This window comes from Harpia harpyja, chromosome 5, assembly GCF_026419915.1.
Source record: "Harpia harpyja isolate bHarHar1 chromosome 5, bHarHar1 primary haplotype, whole genome shotgun sequence".
Lineage (NCBI taxonomy): Eukaryota > Metazoa > Chordata > Aves > Accipitriformes > Accipitridae > Harpia > Harpia harpyja.
In genome coordinates, this window is record NC_068944.1 from 65,209,167 (window position 1) to 65,227,559 (window position 18,393).

At 42.0% G+C, this 18,393-nt stretch overlaps 1 protein-coding gene across 8 annotated transcripts in view; it reads left to right on the top strand.

Moving 5' to 3' along the window:
- The first annotated feature begins 4,466 nt into the window (after positions 1-4,466).
- COL14A1 (collagen type XIV alpha 1 chain) overlaps positions 4,467-18,393 on the top strand; it is a 126,163-nt gene continuing 112,236 nt past the window's right edge. For 4 of the 8 annotated variants that reach the window (XM_052787147.1, XM_052787149.1, XM_052787148.1 and 1 more), the window contains exons 1-4: positions 4,468-4,689; positions 8,581-8,699; positions 14,400-14,516; positions 15,642-15,785. In XM_052787147.1, the coding sequence (XP_052643107.1) occupies positions 8,612-8,699; positions 14,400-14,516; positions 15,642-15,785 (349 nt within the window). In that variant the 5' untranslated portion in view covers positions 4,468-4,689; positions 8,581-8,611. Of the gene's footprint in view, positions 4,690-8,580; positions 8,700-14,399; positions 14,517-15,641; positions 15,786-18,393 lie in introns of all 8 variants that reach the window. The other 4 variants (XR_008235199.1, XM_052787151.1, XM_052787152.1 and 1 more) reach the window with 2 other exon arrangements.

Here is an 18,393-nt window from a genome sequence, read left to right on the forward strand (position 1 = left end):
GAGAAGAGAAGGCTCAGGGAGATCTTATCCATATGGATAAATACCTAATGGGAGGGAATGAAGAAGAGGGAGCCAGACTCTTCTCATTGTACCAAGCAACAGGGTGAAAGGCAATGGATTCAAATTGAAACACTTTAAATTCCATCTGAACATAAGAAAATGCCTTCTTCTGCCCCCCCCCCCCCCGCCCCTTTACTGTAAAGGTCAAACACTGGAGTAGGTTGCCCAGAGAGGTTGTGGAGTCTCCATTCTTGGAGGTACTCATAACTTGACTTGACATGGCCCTGGCCAACCTGCTCTAGCTGACCATCCTTGAAGAGGGTGGGGTTGGACTAGATGTTCTCCAGAGGTGCCTTCCAATGATTCTGTGATCATGTGTAATGTTCATGGGTCCAGAACATTGCCCAGCAGCAGACCAGGAAACTCTTCCATCTCCTTGCAGCCTGGGGGAGAATGAGCACACATGTGCCCACCCTGTCCAGTGAGGTAAGATGGGCTCCTACCTTGTGAGCACATGCACATCAGAGAGGATAACATCACTTTTCTGGTGGACTGCCTTTTCACTGCAGCTGCGAGGAGGCTGTGGGTGCAGGAATTAGTGGCTGGGGCTCCAGTTTCTCGGCAAACTGAACTCAGCTTCCCTGCTGCTCACGGACCACAACGTGTGCTGAACTCCCTCCCTAAATGGATCTAGATAAGCTACACTTGTCAGAGGCTAAGAGGGAGCTTAGCTCCTGGCCGTGTCTCCAGGCTCATACAACTATGTCTGTTCCTCAGCACTGGCCAGAAGAGGGCTCATCAACAAGCTCGGATGTTGAAGTGTAAGTAAACACAGGATAGATGAATCTTACCTCACAAATCTAAAGGGATCTAACTCAATTGCAGAATGAAAAACTAACTTTATGAAACACTAAACTCATTCTTCCCATTACCTTCTGGAACCCTCATACTGAGAGATGAACAGAAAAATACATGACTGAGAAATGTTTGTATTTTTCCATCTCCCTATGCTCCCTTTGCCCAGTTTTGCTCCCTTTCCTGCAGGTTTGGAGGAGCAGGACCAACCCTAAACATGAACAGTTACACTTCAATGGCCATGGCATCAATCTGGCTTCCTATATATTCCTTTCACTTACCTCATTATGTGTAATAAGCTTCAGATGAATAAACCTAGCAGCTCACTAAAGTGCTGACAGCACTGAAATCATCTGCTAAAAAGTATCAAGGAAATGAAAATGACTCATCAGATATGCCAACTGATAACGAAACAAAGCTGGACTACTGTGACAGTTCCTGCGTAAAAATAGAGCTGCAAAAAGCCACATTTGTGAGGTTGATATCAGAGAAATAGTTGTAGCACAAAGAAAGTCACTAGAAAAATAAAACTCACAAAAAATAGCTACCCTTTTCAGAAGTCATTTCACAGCATATTCATATCACAAAATAATGGTGAAATTGTCTTAGCTAATGAAGAGAAGAAACTTTTAAAAGTAAACATGGCTAATATGTTAGAGAGGGTGTATCACAACTACATTTTTCATTAAAATATTTTTTCTCTATTTTTAATTTGGGAGGAATACAGTCCCAAGTCCTTCTCCGATCTCTCAGCACATGACTTCATAAATCACTTAATTATTGCAAATGTTGACAGACTGATCTTGGCAAACCACTTTTCAAAGAGCATTGTATGCACCATTGTATTTAATAATAATTACAAAATGCAAAGTAAAAGTCAGTTATGCTTTACCTCAACTATTACCTCTGTCTGTGTTCTTTAGTTCTTTAAAAAAAAAAAAATCTATGAATTTTTGTTAGGACTGGGGACTAGTTCGAGTCATGCAAATGGACGTTCCATAGTCAAAACCTTTGAATGTGACTGGAGTTTTTGGATGCCGGGGGAGAGAAGGCATTTAAAAATGTACATCTCTATAAAATATGTTAGTTTAGGAGATAAAAACACTAGTCACCTTTAAAAACATGTAACACACCCCCCGCCCGTAATAAAAGAATACAAGACCTGATTAGTTTTTAATTATTTGGAATTTAAAAATATCCCCCAAACTTGATATTCTGTTTTCCTAAGTCTTGTGAAAAATGGCATAGCAACTAACATTGCATTCATTAGTATATCAAAAAAGTCAGCAAAATATTATAAGTATATCCTAAAAAGCAGAAGATATTTGAAAAAGGTGAGGATTGATTATTACAGCATACTTTTTCCCCACAGCCACCAAAACCATCCATTGTTTTGGTTTCTGTTCAGTTCCCACAAATACTGCTGTCAGTGATCCGACATTGGTGACTGAACATTGGTTCCATTGTACCATTAGATATTCAGCACAGCTCACTTTGAGCTCACCAGCCTGCACTAATTCTGTTCTTGCATTGCATTAGTGAAATTGTTTCCAGCTGTATTTTCGGTATCATTCCCATGTAATCCTATTTATAGAAATTTTGTGGAATCTATGCTAGCCAAGCAAAGGATGGTCCATATCTTGTTGGTGTAAATACTATTAAAATGTGGTGGCTGTAAATTGTTCTTTTGAAGTCACTGAGACTTGGCCAATCGAAATAGTGGAAGGTAAATTCACACTCAGTAAATTTCTTCTCAAAACTCCAGGGTTTTTTTGGATGGAAGACAAGAAGGAAACATTGGTAAATCATTTGTACATTAATATTGTGCATATTGTGATCTTACTCTATTTCCAATGTGCAACTTATACAAACTCTTTCAAGGAAGCTTTACCTTTTAACTTTTATCGTGAACTTTTGAACAACGTATGCTCTTCCTTGTAATTATGCAAGGAGATCTATGGTGCTTTCCAGAGAAAGCTGAATAAAGCTCAGTATTAACAAGCATGATTCACTCTAAAAAGTGGACAAATAGTGTAAAAATAGCATTGTAAATAAGGAAAATAAACTGACATTAATAAAATCAGCTGAGTTACCCCTGAAAGCACACACTTCGCGTAAACTTAAAATATTAGTTTCATCTCTGATGCAAACAGGTAATTAAAAATTAAAGTATAAGGTTGTTTGAAGGCTGCAGAGAGTTACAGAATCTATTTACCGGTCAGTGGGATCGTCAAGACTTTTTATTGTGAGCCCCAGTACTCTCACTAGATGCAGCCACAGGATGGTGCTCATGGACTTTGCATACTACATTATAAATTCGGGGAAAAAAAAAAAAAAAAAAAAGAGCGCGAGAGGGACCCAGACTCTCCCTTTGGCAGGCTGTTCCTTGTCCTGCCCTGAAATACATGAGCCAGCAAACAGTCATGGATTAGGCTGATTTATCTCTCTACATCTACCGAGTCTTCAAGGGCATTGCAAATAGACCTATCCATCTGCTTCCTTGTCTTCTGGATATTATTGTTTAGCTAAATACGTAAACTACTGAAAAGGTACAAAATGTATCACATTTAGCATTAATGAGCTGAACCTCTTACTGCTTCAGAGGAATTGTTATCTTGCAAGCTACTCTCTTGACTGGTCCAAGTGTTGGCCATTGCACACAGCTGGCAACGCAGTAGAATAACTGCAGATGATAGGACCTCCCAGATTCCTAGATGTGGGAGATGCTTTTTAGATCTAGGAATGCTTTTTAACCTTTGTTATAGAAAACAACTGGACTCAAACACTTCTGTAGTTTCAGTGGAAAGACATCTGTGCACTGTGAATTTGGACAAGAGTCTGCAGGACTGGGAATCCTACTCAGCAACAGAAGGTCCTGCTTTACAGAGTCAGTCACAGTCATCTCCCTGAGACTTACTGCCTTCCCCTTCCCTAGAAGGGACTCTTACATTAAGAAAGGGATCCACATCTCTGTTTCACCTACGCCTGTTGTTTCTTCACTGCAGTCCTTTGGTGATTTCATTTGTAATTTTATACAGATGACCAGGCACGTTGTAACTACAATTTTCATTCACCTCTTAAATTCTCGGGACTTTCAAACTTTGTGACTAGCAGCCTTAATTGTAGATTCAGTAGGGTATACCATAGGGTAACTCGTATTTCTGTATGAACAGAGATTCTGCAATTCCACGTCCCCACTGCAGTGTCTATGCATACGGCAAAAATGTGCATATGTACTACGAGGCTTTTAATCAAGGTTTATACTAAGCCAGACAAGTGCTGGAACACTTTAATATAAATGTTTCCCCGATGAATCATTCCTCCACACATCGCAATACCCGGCACTGGGGGATACTTGCATTCCAAGCCGTACCGCCGAGCAGGCACCTTCTAAATCATTTAAAACGCAGTGAACCAGGACCTTCGGGGAGAGGAAAATGAGTGGAAAGGTAGCAAAACCAGAAGAAAGAGGACACTGAAAAGTACAGCACCTGCACGCGTGACGCTGCCTGAGCCCCCCCGCAGCCCACGCCGGCCCTGCCTCCCCGCGCACCTGGCCGCGCCCCCGCCGCGGAGGTCGGGCTCGGGGGCGGAGGGTTGGATCTCAGGCATCGCTCGTGCCTCTTTTTTTTCCCCCCTTCTTTCCACCTTCTGCTCTATAACTGCCCGCCTCCTTTCGCTACCCTTTCGCCTTATCAGATGCGGCGCAGCGAGGGGAAGAGCGGCCAGAAGGGAGGGAAGCGGCTCTCCCGCAGCCGTCTCGACACCCACAGCCCCGCGTGAACACGAGCGGCCGTACCCCCACCGGCTGCTCCCCCGCTGATGCCCGCACAGGTCGGTGTGAGCTCCGCTTCGTCTCCCTCGAGGGCTGGGGCGAGGCGGGCGGGGGGTCCGGGGTCCGGGGCAGGAGCGGGAGTGGGAGCGCTTCCCACCCACCTGCCCGGCCACGGGAACGGCGCCCGGAGGGAGACTTGCGAGAGGGAGGAGGAGATGGAGGGGTGGAAAGTGGCGAGCCCGGGGCAGGGGAGCCCCTTAGAAACTCCCGCGAAAGCCTTACTTTTAAAAATAATCATAACCGAAAAATAAACAGTCACACTTTAAAACGGAGGGTCTGGCCGCTGCCCCGCGGGTGCATCCTCCCTCCCTCCCTCCTTCCCCCTCTCTCTCCCGCGGCGCGTCGAGGCAGATCGCTTCGCCCCGGCTCCTCACGCCCGGCGCCTGGAGCGTGGTGTTGTAGCGGGTGGCTGCCCGGGCGGCGGGCGGCTGCTGCCGGCGCGGGGGTTCCCGGCAGGCGGCCCCTGGGTCTCACCGGGCCCGTCCCTCGCTTCATGCTCGGCGGAGGCAACCAGCTCCCCGCTGTCCCTTTCTCAGCTTGGGGGCTGGAACCCGCTTTCACACGGGAGGCCCGTGGGTGCTGGTGCCGGGGAGCGCCCCGAAGAGGAGTCGGGGCGGGGGGTCAGGCGCAGCGCCGCGGTCGTGAGCCGCGGCCCCTCAGGCCGGGCTGGAGCCGCGTGGCGGGGGCTGCGGAGAGGCGGACGGAACGCGCCCACCGGGCCGTGCCAGCGCCGGCGGGTCCGCCAGAGCCGGGACGGCGTCTCCGCCTCGCCGCCGGCCCCCTCTGCCGCCTTCCCGCCCTTCCCGTGCGGGGGCGGCGGCCATGGCGGCGGGCCCGGCGGCTCTCTCGAGGCCGCGGCGGTGCCGGGGCAGGTCGCGCTCTTCCTTTCGCCCAGCGGGGACGTTAACCCGCGAAACGTGGGCCCGTTCCCAGGCAGCGGGTGGAGGCCGGGTCACGCCGCTCCATAACGAGCCACCGAGATAGGAGAAATAACCCCCGGGCTCCCATTCAGGAGGGCAGCGCCAACCCGCCTGGCTTGGAGAAGGGCGCCAGGCCTGTGCCGAGGCGGCTCTGCCTCCTGGCCTGGGCTGGGTGCGCCTCGGCAGCCGGGGCGGTACGGAGCACGGAGATGTGTGTCACGTTTCTCCCGCGCTGGGAGGTCTCAGACGCAGGTCGTTCCCTCAGGAGAAGGTGCGTGTTGCCAGGCCGGTGCCGATGTTCCGGGCAGGCAGGCAGGCAGGCAAGCATCCCGGCGCCCACCCGGGAGAGGATCTGTGAGCACACGGGGCAGTGGGGCTCACCTCATGGGCAGGGCTCTTGGCTTGGAGGGTTTGGTCCCTGCTGCCAGGGCTATTCTGTCAGATAACTGTTTTACCAAATAGTTAAGAAAAGGTGAAATATATAGAAAGCTGGAGGAACAGGATATTCCTTTTTATTCTCAGATGATGTCAGCCACAAGGTGGCTGCAGACGGGTGGTTGCCTTTCCTAGTTAAGTGAACCTTGAAGTGCAGGTCACGGCAGAGGTGAACTTGTGCCTAGTTTATCCAGCACCAGTTGTATGTATCGCAGTAAATCTTACTTCTCTGTGCAATGGCTTTTCTCTAAAAGCAGCAGTAGGGAGTGTTTTTATGCAGGATTACCTGTCAGTATTTATAGCTCTTATTTGGGAGGAGGGTTTATATCAAATCTAGCAGATGGGAAATTGAGCCACCACTGTAAGTGAATATTTTAATGTCTGGGTTATTACATGGAAAGGAATCTACACATTGTCAGCGGTGACTGCATTGAAGAATGAGTTATGTGCTGTTCTTTGAAGGGTCTGCCTTTACTTGTTCCAGGTTGCATGCCCGAGTGAGGGGAGAAGCATCGATACCCAGTGTGAGATACACAAGGGGTGGATTTCAGACTGTTTAAGACTTAACTCTCTTCGTTCTTCCTATTGCCCGTCACTAGGCAACTGTCTGCTGACTGTGCTGACTCGTCTGGATCTAGTCCTTGGGTGTCTGACTCTTTGTGTTCATGTAGTAGGAAGCCTGGATGTTTTGCTCGGCTTTCTGAATTCCATCTGGGGGACGTGTCCTAAGAACCAGGCGTAGCAATACCTAAGTTTCTGGTGCACATTTTTGTTATTGGATCTAGCTATTTGCCTCTGTCTTGAGAGATTTATATTGTAAGAGATAGATTCAAAATATATATTTAAGTAGTGTGAAATTTGTTGATAATTTGGCTAAAACTTAGGTAACCTCCTGTGGGGATGGAATTCACAATGATTGAGCCTCCTATATATTTCTAGGTGGCATATCAAGCATTCATGACTGGGATTTGCAACAGTAGACCTACCAAGTCCTGGGATAACTATGGCAAACTGCAAATACTTAAAGAGAGAAGGAGATGTAGGTCTTATCCTCTTATCTGTTTATTAATGGTTGAGGTGCTTCAATCTGCCTTTTATATTAGATAGTGGTTGAACCACTTGCTTTGTGCCTTCCTCAGAAGACAATGAAAACACAGAAGGCAAATTCAATGATGGTATGTTGGGAATATTAAAGAAAATGACACAGGAGGTAAATGGGAGGACCTGCAACACAGAAATACATAAACCAAAATTTACCAAAGTAAACCTTCACATGCTGACTCCTTGTTGACAGTAAGAAATCTACTATTAATTATCTTAATTTAATTCTCCTGTAAAGTAGTAACAGGAGAGGGCAGCAAAAATTCTTCTTCCTGGCTCAGAAAATTGACTAAACTAGTGCAGTAAAGTTGAGTGACAGATAAATGTTTATAAGCACGATGTTATTAATATGTTGATGTATCTTGAGAGGTGCTTCTATATATGTTGAATAGCTGTACTGGAGAGCGTTAAAGGCCAAGTTCAGATAATCAAATTTGTACTGGTTTAAACCTAGCTTCTGTGGGACAGATCAATCACTCCTTCTGGAACTTGTTCTTTGGCACCAGAATTGCTTCCTGTAACCCAATGAGTTCACCTAGGACTACCCTGAGTGTTCATATCATGCTGCACTCTGAAAGTGTTGATGTTCCTAACTGATTAAGTTAGAGTATTTTTGACCATGGTATTATCTACAAATAGAATTAATGCTTACTCAGCTGATACCCTGCTTACCTTCTGAGCTGTGTCTGCTTTAGTCACTGTAAGTGCCAGGTAGTAAAACAGAGCACAGAGTAAGTCGAATAAGACAGAAAAAGGAAAAATAGAGTAGGCTGTAGAGGACAGTGAGAAGGGGACTTGTGTTTCCTCGGAACAAAGTTCTGCCTTTTTTGACAAGTGATGTGGAAAATTGCTCAGTTGAACTCATCAATGATTATTTGACTGCAGTTATTGAGTCCATGCATTTGCTATTTTATGGTAGGCTTGCAGGGCAGTTCTCATCTCATTTTTTTTATTACAGAGTCCCAAAATATGTAATTTAACATCCCATTCTGGATGCTTTCTGGATATAAAGTAGATAATAGTTTCAGTCGTACTTTGTTATCAAGAGCTTCAGCTTCAGAGTTGTCTACCACAGGTATCTTGATAAGGTGCTTGCAACACTGGATTGTATAGAGATACCCATTTTACCTTGTTATACATAGCAAACTCTACTTCCAATACTCATGCAGGCTTAGCAAAGAATATCGGTTTTCTCTTTACATGGGCTGAATTTTCAGAACTGTTGAGTGGCCCAGATGGTGTTCTTTGTCCCTTTCAGGTAAAATATGCTTTAGTTATAAAACTGCTGTCAGGATGAAATCTTGACTCTGTTGATGTCTATGGCAAATTCCCAATTTTTTTTTAATGGAATCCAGATTTTGCCCACACTCTTCATTAAAGCGGATGCCTTATCTTTGCAGGTCAAATAAGTCTTTTTGTTCTATGTGTTTTCAGACCTGCTGATACTGTGTGTATTGAGGGGAAGATGCTTTGTCGGTATGAGATACAGAGCTGTTTCTTCTTGGCTTTTTTAGCTGTCACAGCTTTCTTCATCAGTGATGCCCAGGGCCAAGGTAAGTCATAAATAAGATGATGGAGCTTTTCACTCTGATGTACAGAATTAGACTTTCTTATTCCAAATGCAAGTGCTACTTCCCTCTTTGTCGGATGTGGATCCAGTACTACTGAAATGAAGCAGGAGTTTTGCTGCTGATCTCGGTGGGGGAGAGGGTAGAATTACGTGTTCATGTGTGCTCTTTGAACTTAGTATCTCAAATAGCATCTTTTTGCAAATTCAGGTGTCTCAAAATGAGTTATACGGAACATTTTTTTTAACTCTTATTTATGTGAAAGTACTGATCAGAAATTGCTGTGACTGTCCTCTACGTAATCAAGTAAGTTTGAAGGTCCAGCTATGATACTAAGCTTGTATGGAATATATATTTTTTTTCTTTGTTGGAACAGTAGCTATTTTAACACATCATACAATATTGCACAGGACTGTTAAATGTCACAGACTCCTTCTGCAGCTTTTTTTTTTAAATCTGCTTTGTGGGTATTAAAGACACTGCTGAGATTGTTAGGCTTAAATACTTGTTGGATCGTATTGACAGTGGTTTGACTTCTAGAGAAAATTTATTGTATTGCTTGGGGAAGAAGGGAGGAAGAATGCCAATGAATTTTTTATGATTTCTAAAGAAAGATGTTTCACTCAACTTTATATTTATGTAATCCCTTTGATATGAGACTGCATAGGCGTAACTGGGAGCAGAATTTGATCCTGGGTCTCTTCTAAAACATCTTGTATAATGCATTATTTATGAGCACATTTGGAGAGTAATGGTAACTTGAGGCCTTCCAAGTTCTGGTAAATGCAAATAGCGGTGCTGTCCAGTCTGCGTGGCACTCAAGTGCTGGGCAAGCATGCCATCTTGGATGTTTGGGAATCTGCGAGCGTTTTACAAGCCTCTCCCAGAACATAGGGACACATGTAAGCAGTAATATTTAATGTGGGTGATGTGAGGTGAATGAAGAAATAGATGTTCCCAGTGTTCAACACGTCAATTCTGGTCAGAAATGAGGTGCAGAATGTTTGCGACTTAATGAGCCAATAAAGCAAAGCATATGGTTAGTCGTCTCTGTGTGTATTTCAGTACTAATACATATGGTTAAGATTTGCAAAACAGGATTGGGGATTGAGATCCATCTCCAGAAAGTTTTGCAAGATTCCTTGAGCTTGGAAAACCATACTCTTCCTCCCACTCTTTTTTTTTTTTTTTTTAAAACATTGATTTAATTGGTCATATATAAGGAAGAAAACTCTCATACTATTAATACAATGAAATGAAGGTCAGAGAGAGTTTTTTCCACAATCATCACACCAGCAGAAGCTAGAGTTGGTGTACTTGATGAATAAAGAACAATACTTCCCTTGTTCTTATACTCTTTCAGCAAGCATCAGCTGCTGAATGCTGTCAGCAGTGTGATACTAAGCTAAGTGGACTATTGACTTGGCCCAAAATGTCTGTTATATTATTGAATGGGGTGATACAAAGTCTCTATTCCATGTTCACAGAATAAAAATATCTCTTGCTACACTTGAAGTAATAAGATGTTTCTCAAATCTTGTCTTTTCTCAAGGTTGCCACCCCTTGCAGTAAACTCTTCATGCAGCTGGCTAACTATTTACAATTTAATACAGCACTAACAGTATGTTTGTCTGTTTTAAGAAATTGTACACTGCCAAGTTGTAGGAAGAGCTGGTATTAGTTCCAGCTTGTGTTTCCTTCCTTTGGCATAGATACTCAGGTAGAGGTGTGTAATGTGACTTCTTGGAAAGGAGAATGTGTTTGGGAGACTGAAGTCAACATGCCTGAAGCTACAACTTATTCCTTCAACTGAGGAGTTACCTGCATTGAGCTACATGGTTTTATCTCATTTATTGCCTGAATACCTTAAAAACCACATAGTGCCATTCAGTTTTTACTCAGCAATTATTCTTTCATCACTGCTGTTTCTTCCTCATTCAGCATAATGTCACTTAAACAACAGCAACCAAACAATCCAGCTTTTGTCTACTTATGTTCTTATATAGTACACAAAAATAGTGGTGGGCAAGAAAAATACTTAAGAATTTTCCATTTATTCATAAAGTAACTTGCTTTAAGAATTTTCCTTCTGTATTTAAAGATGGAAACTTTTATTTGTGTACCAATTATTTCCATGTGTTACTAATGTAATTGCTATGTAATTGCAGTGCATATTAACTTGTTCAATTCTTATGACAAAAGTAAATTGGAAGCCACAAAGTTTAGTTAGTATCCAATCTTAGACTATTGGATGTCTTGGAGAGCTGCACATATGCAATTTATGGTATTTTTCCTTTCCATTAAGGTATGGAATAGTTCAAAACACTCTTTCCCTAGTTGTCCATAAGAGTCATGTATTTGGAGTGCTAATTTATCTGGTGACATAAACTAAAGCCCTGAACTTGTCTGTAGTTTTCTTTTGGGTGACTGCTCTAATGTTGCTGACGGCCATTCACTTTTGCATTCCTGTAAAGCCACTTAACGAGCTCTAGCTACTGATTTTTATCAGTTAACTGACTCAGCTTGGATTAATTTTTCTCCCTTTCTGCAAGAAGTGAGATTTTGTTCCACAGACAATAAAGGTCCAAAGAAATAAAGATATCCTCTTCAGGTTGGTGAATGTGTAGTAATTCCCATCAATATTTTGTTGTCTGTTCAAGTGTTAGATTTTTAACTTCCTTAGCTATATGTACTTTTCTATGCCAGAACATTAGTCTTTGCACAACTAAGACACAGTTGAGTATCTCTCTCTGGTGAATAATTCTTTTATTCCTTATGGTTAATTGCTGTGTGGGAATCTCCATTCCACTGCACTGCCACCTTTGATAAAAAAAGTACCTAGTGAAAATTGACTAGTTATGTAAAGACTATTCTGGCACAACTTTTCTAGTCTTTCACATTGTAACTCTGTAGTAAACAGAAAAACTTTTGGTGATTGTGTCCTTCTTTGCTTGTAAGATCTGTGATTGTTTTTTAGGGGCTCCCAAAATTTACCTGGTTTGGTGATGGCTAATAGCAATTAGACCAGAACTATGCTTCTTTGTTAGAAGGTGCTTTTACAAACTGTTAAGTCGAAAGTAGAAGAGAATGGAATGACAGGGGAAGGAAAAAGATGGCAGAGAAAACAAATTCTGAAGTTCTAAGACATGATTTTTTTTTTTGTCAGTCCTTGGTGTTACTTTGTTGCTCTCTGCTCTGCCTCTTAATCCCCATACAAATTTGCCACTTAATCCGGGTAAAATCTGTAGCATTTTATGCATACCGTCATTGTTCAAAACTTTATTTGCTATTCCTTAGATGAAATAAATAATAAAAGGAATTGCATATTTTGCAAACTTCCAGGTATGATTTGTCACTCTTGGTTCATTCAGCCCCAATTCATTGTGACTTGTGTATAGCTCAAAGACAGAATGAATCTTGAGAATGAATTAAAAGCTGTAATCCATAAGTACAGTCTGCTTGGCTTTCAAAACTTTTTGCCATAGTCTCTGTCATTTTATTACAATCATAGCATGCTGAATGTTCTTGCAGAAACCTGCCCAGAAAAACATTTTGCAATACAAGGGCCAAATTTTCAAAGAACTGGTTTTGTATTTGCAGTGATTCCTACACACACTCTTGCTCGCAGCCTCTCTTTCTCTAAACTTCAGGGAGGTGACAGGCACTCTGAAGACTAGGTCTGACAAGATTGTGCCCAGCAACTGGGGAAATGCACTGTTTGGGTGTAAGCCCAGTGCTGCAAATCAGAACAGTTTTGAGTGTGTGGAATTGGTGTGCTACCTGCTGTTTCTGTCCTCTTGCCTCTCTTCTTGAGCTTGTTCTCTGAAGTCTTTGAGAATGTGGAGGTGTTACTAAGCTGTTCTTGGTGCTTACATACTCTCTGTTCTGCATTCTGGTGTTAAGTCCCTTAAGGCAGAGAACTGCAGAACCTGCCTTTGGTCTGGCAAAACTGTCCCTTATGGATTGAGAGGCTGGGTGCAAGGGAATACATCTCTTGTATTAAACCTCCAGATTTTTACTTCTAAGACCCAAAATGTTTTTAACAGTAGAAGACATGAAAAAAACACGACCCCAAATCTCAAAAAAACTACAGCCTGCCTCTTTCCTTCTTCTTTCTTCCCCCAAGCTGTTGGAAAAAGGAGCATGTAGGAAAAAGTAATCCGTTCAGGACAGGTCTTTGGCTGCTGCTAGTGCCAGAGCTGCATTGACTGTAGCAGGTCGAATGGAGAGGCCAGAGACTGTTGGCTAGCACATTCGGCCTGTTGACTCAGATGTTCTGTATGCTGTAATCCTTATCTCAGAAATATCATGAGAAGTCTTGGTATATTATATCTAGTGGACCAACCAACTGTGGGCATGAGCCTAGTCAATTAAGAGCTATCTTGGGCCCGGGGGGAAAGAAATTGCCACTTCCCCCCTTCAGATAATTTCCCTTATTTCTTAGACTTACTAACAGAAACCTTAAGGGTGGTAGTGGCAGAAACACCAATGGTTTGGAAAATGAAGGAGAAATTTCAGGGGGCTGTGGAGGTAGTGGGAAGAGGAGGAGTAAAGTTCATGGAGGAGTTTGTTAAGCTTTTCTAGCCCTTTCTGTTGTTCAGCCTCTGGGTAACTTCCCTGGCTGCCTTTCGCTCTAGATCAGTTAGTTCTGTGAGCCGAACCCTGTTCAAATGTATAAAGAGTTCCTCTTATTGGCAGCCTTGGATACCACAGGCTGTACAACTGGCAGCTCTGCCTCAGTTATTTGCTGTGAAGGAGGTATGTGGCTCCCTGAAACAGAGCAGAAATGCTATGTAGATGTGTTGTCCAGCATCTCTGGAGCTTGCCTGAGCAGAGGGATGCAAAGCTGTGAAAAACTAGTTTATGTGCATAGATACAAAGTTGCTGACACTGCAGTAAGAAGGTGGGGTGGATTTTCCATTTGTTCCTCTGTGCATTGCTTCACTGAAATATCACCTCTTAATCGTTTCGTGCTTTTATTCATTTCACCTGCTGCTTCTATTTGAAACCTAGGTGATGGCACAATATTAATAGAAGCCAGATTTGCTTACCATCCAGATTGCCCCTGTCTAAATCTCGACTAGCCTGTTCATGCCTTCTAGTCTTGAATGAGACTGAAGCAGTGCTTGCAGCTGGGCCAGTTTGTGGGCTGCTTAGGCCAGGTTTGCAAATTGGGCAGCTGATGTTCCCTCTGCCTTGTGCATGCCTATCTTTCCTCTTGGTTATTGTGTCTTCACAAGGCTTTGAAAATTTGGCCCTGAGTGACCTTAAATGTGGGGAAACACCCATGGCAATGCGAGGTAAAGGAGGCTAGGTAATGCATATCGTCAGTGTAAGCAAGGAGAGCAATTTTAATTCCCATATATTAACAAAGAGCATTTTTATTACCAGCTTTGCCTGCTAAACTAGAGTCTTAACATCTAACACTTTGTCTTTCTGTCCTCTGCTGTTAGGTTGTTAGTTTGTTTTTATAAAGAGATAAATAGAAGGTATGTCTGAGGGAAGTAGTGCACCTGGGGATGTCATTTTACAAACTAATAAACTGATGTATGTGACATTTTGAATAACTTGCATCCTTTATCATTAAAATTTTGTGTTGTCTTCCTATATGTGTTTATGTTTGTTTAAAATTGGCGGTTGCTTTTTATTTGAATTTAAAATGTTGTTTTCTTTCCCCACTTGCAGTGTCCCCACCAACAAGACTAAGATATAACGTAGTCAATCCTGACAGTGTACAGATCTCTTGGAAAGCCCCCAGAGGGCAATTCACTGGATATAAGCTTCTTGTCACTCCAAGTTCAGGTAAAACAAAAGTCTGTATGTTCTCTTTTAAGGTGAAAGGACTGTCTTCCTAAGGCTGAACAACTTTTCAGAGGCTAGGGTCATCCTTCAGGGCTAAGGAACTGTAAGCAAGCTGTTGATAATGGAGTATTGGCTGGTCAACAGAAGAGAGAAATCAATCTCACCAGAGGGTGAGCATAGGCATAGAATATGGCAATCAAATGCTTAAGGTAGTAGAAGTGGGTGGATGCTAGTTATGCTTTGTATGTAGTCCTTGGGAATTGTCACTGATCATCTGTCTTTACCTTTCTTCTAGTGGGGTGTAAGGAAGTCTAGGAAGTGTTCAAAGGAGAGCATAGGAACCCTATTTCAGTCAAAGCTTTGAGGTAGATCTCCCTGGGCTTTCTCCCATAGTGAGCTCCCCAGAAAAGACCAAAAAGATTTTAGACCAAACCTTAAAAAAACCCAAAACAAAACACAAAACCTTTTAAATTTTTTTTGAATGAAGACTTGAAATGTAAAGATAGGCAACAAAGTGGCTGTATCAGGCTACCTGTGTAGAGGCACTACTTCTGTACATATTTAGCTATAGATAGACTTTTAACATACAGCTAAAATACATATTTGTACATATGTGTAGGTGATGTTTATATATATGTATGTATAGAAATGTTTAATATTTGTATTTATACACAAGAATTTCCTTGCTCAAAGGAAGTGGGCAAAGAGGCTATTCAGAGATGATGTGGGTATGATGGGGTCAGAACTGGCAGCCAATCACAGAGCAGTGTGAAAGCCTGTGGGTATGATGTTACCAAATTTGACAGCTTTTTGTCAGATGTTTCTTTTTTCCTTAATTAACAGTTTTGCTGGACACTGTGGCTATTCCATGAGGCCCAGATACAAAGGCTGATTGATTGATCTTAGAGTGTTTCTATCTAAGAAAACTGTTCCATGCCTTTGGTCAGGCTGCCTGACTTCTTACTTTTGTGGGATGTCCTCTGGCCTGGCTGTGTGGGTGGTCCCAAAAGTGGGAACACTTGGGTCATTGTAGAGCTTGAGGTAGTTTTAAGTTATTACATTTACCGTGCTATAAGAAAAGCAAAGAAAGTTGTGTATTTGTGGGTTTTTTCTTTTCTCTTACAGGTGGAAAAACCAATCAATTAATTCTTCAAAACACTGCAACCAAAGCAATTATACAAGGTCTTATTCCAGATCAAAACTATGCCCTTCAGATCATTGCATTCAGTGAAGACAAGGAGAGTAAGCCTGCACAAGGCCAGTTCAGAAGTATGTGTCTTTTTATGCCTGACACGTGGAATTTATCAGATATTTAATGTAACTTTTGAAATTGTAACAAAGTCTGACACAAAGGGGGACAATGGAAAAACAGTTTCTTCTGTGGTGGAAGGCTAATCAGAGCCACAGATTTTAACTGGTACATAGACAGCTGGAGGCCTGAATTGATCGAGTCAGTCTTGCACAGGAGATTCTTGCTTTGGGCTATCTTTATTTCCACTGGTTTGGAATTCCTTTCTTCCCCATTCTGTTATGAAATTAGCCAGTATCTCGTGGAGAAGAATCTTCAGTGAGTGGAAACGAGAAGGGAAGTGCTATATTCTGATACTTAAAAAATTTCCTTCTCTTCTTCCAACTTTTTATTAAAACATTCTTATAGCTGTGCCAACTGGCAACTAGTTGCTAGTTCAATGATACTTTGAAAGGCTGAATTCTTACTGGTCTTCAGCTGTTAAATATGTTTACAAATTACGTTTAAGACTTTTTTTCTGACCTACACATACTCTTAATGTCTATATCATAGTGATATATATGTCTTAGCTGATTTGTTTTGATCTGCATCTTAAACAGTTCAGTTAAATATGGTCAGTGGAGATTTGGTTGATAAAGACAAAAATGTGGCAGTCTGGGATTACAGATGAAAGCCTACTGCATTCCCTTAACACTGAATATTTCTCACTGTCATTGCTAAACCACCTTTCTCTTAGAACCAGCACAAGATAAAATATGCTGCTTGCTTGATGTGGTATGTGTCAAAGTCTTTCTAGCTTTTCATCACTGCAACTGTGTGTTTACTACTTTAAGTTCTATCCTGGTTAGGAAACCCATGAAACCACAGATTACTTTAACATTAAAGGGCAGCCCACAGAAACCTACACCGACTTCTATAATATTAGCTGTGGCTGTTTTTTAAACTACCTCTATTCTTCAGGAAAAGTAGTGCTGGCAACTTGATTTAAGAATAAGGGGGTTATGTTCTATTTAGTGTACTTTGTCTTTGCTGCAGGTGAAAACATGTAGTAGTTAATGAGGCTGGAGTTTCATTTGACAATATGATACCTTGCATGTGTAAAACCAGATACATCAGGTATACAAATCCTTTTTTGCTATCCTGTATTCTATGGTTTTTTCCCCTTCTCTGACAAGTGGTCACTAATTCTTGAGATGAAAAAAGGTCAAACATATAAAAAGCTTTGAGAATATCCTCTGGCTTAGTGCATTGGAAGTACGCTTTTAATGCTGCTGAGTTGTAACTGATGTACAAAGAATTCTCAAGCCTACAATAAAATTCTATTGTTGAAAGAGTATTATTCTTTATATAGTCAGGTATACTTTCTTATTTTAGTGCTGCTTATAAGTTATTGTACATAGTATGTAATTAACAAAGATCACTTGGAAATTTTTTCCTTTTAAAATGCAGCTGTAAAAACATGCACTAGGTAAGTTTTCTTGTCTGTGTAAATAAGTAACACTGGTGTCTTCTTTTCTGTTCTTCCTATGTGGTTAGAATTTTGACAATTAGAAATGGTTTTCCCAAATCCAGAAATCTCTGTCAGGATGTAACCAACTTGTCTTCTATGAGCATTTTCAGACTTTTGTACTGTTTCTCTGGAGATTTGCTGCTCAACAGCACTAGCGTTAGAGGAGGCCATCAAGCAGCTCCTTAGCTTGCTCTTAGCCTTTTCTCAAAGGAATGCTCTTAGAAGGCTAAGCAATGGCATCCTTTTTGACTAGTATTATTCTGGTAATTTAATGTCTTTTATTTTAGTTGGAGACTTGTTTAGGTAAGGATTAAACTCAGAATTCTGAGTAGGACCTGGCATCATCATGGCTTTATCTGTAACCCAGCTAATATCAAAATCTACCTTGGTAAAAGCTGACTCCTCAGCAAGCTTGTTGACCTGAATTTTCTTCTGAACCAGTTTCACAACCATTTGCTAAAGGTAGAGGTGATGTACAGGTACACAAACTGTGTTAGTAAGGAGAGGAGTCAAAATTTCAGCTATTTTTTTTTTTTCCCACTAGTTTTCCTACCTCTATACCTGGAGCGTGAGGGTTATCACACTGAGAAGGTCACACTCGGATGTTTGACAATGGCTTGTTGTCTTCCTAAGACCTTAAGATGGTCTTGTGGTTACATTTTGGATTAGAACTTAGAGCACTCTTGGCTGTTTCAGATATTCCATATACTATTGGGTAAATTAATGAAATGCATTTGACTTTGGTTCCACTTCTGTAAAACAGAATACTTGTCTATTTTATATCATATGTTTCAAGAGACAGATAACCTTCTTCCACCCTCTCACAGTGTTTTTTTGAGCGATGTAGCACAGACAGACTCTGATCCTGGCTAAGACTCACTGCCTGCTTGGATGAATGTCAGTCATAATCCAGCTCTACATAAAATAAAGATTTTAATTGGAGTAGAATTTTATTTTCTATGAAAGATATTCTCTGTTTCATTCTTTTAAGCTGTTCCTGGCCATTGTAGACAGCTGGGGCGTTGACACCAATTAGCATTCCAAGGAAATTCTGAAAGGATTTTTTTTTTCTAGTATGTGACTTTAGCAATGATTTTACCAGAATCTTTCAGACTATG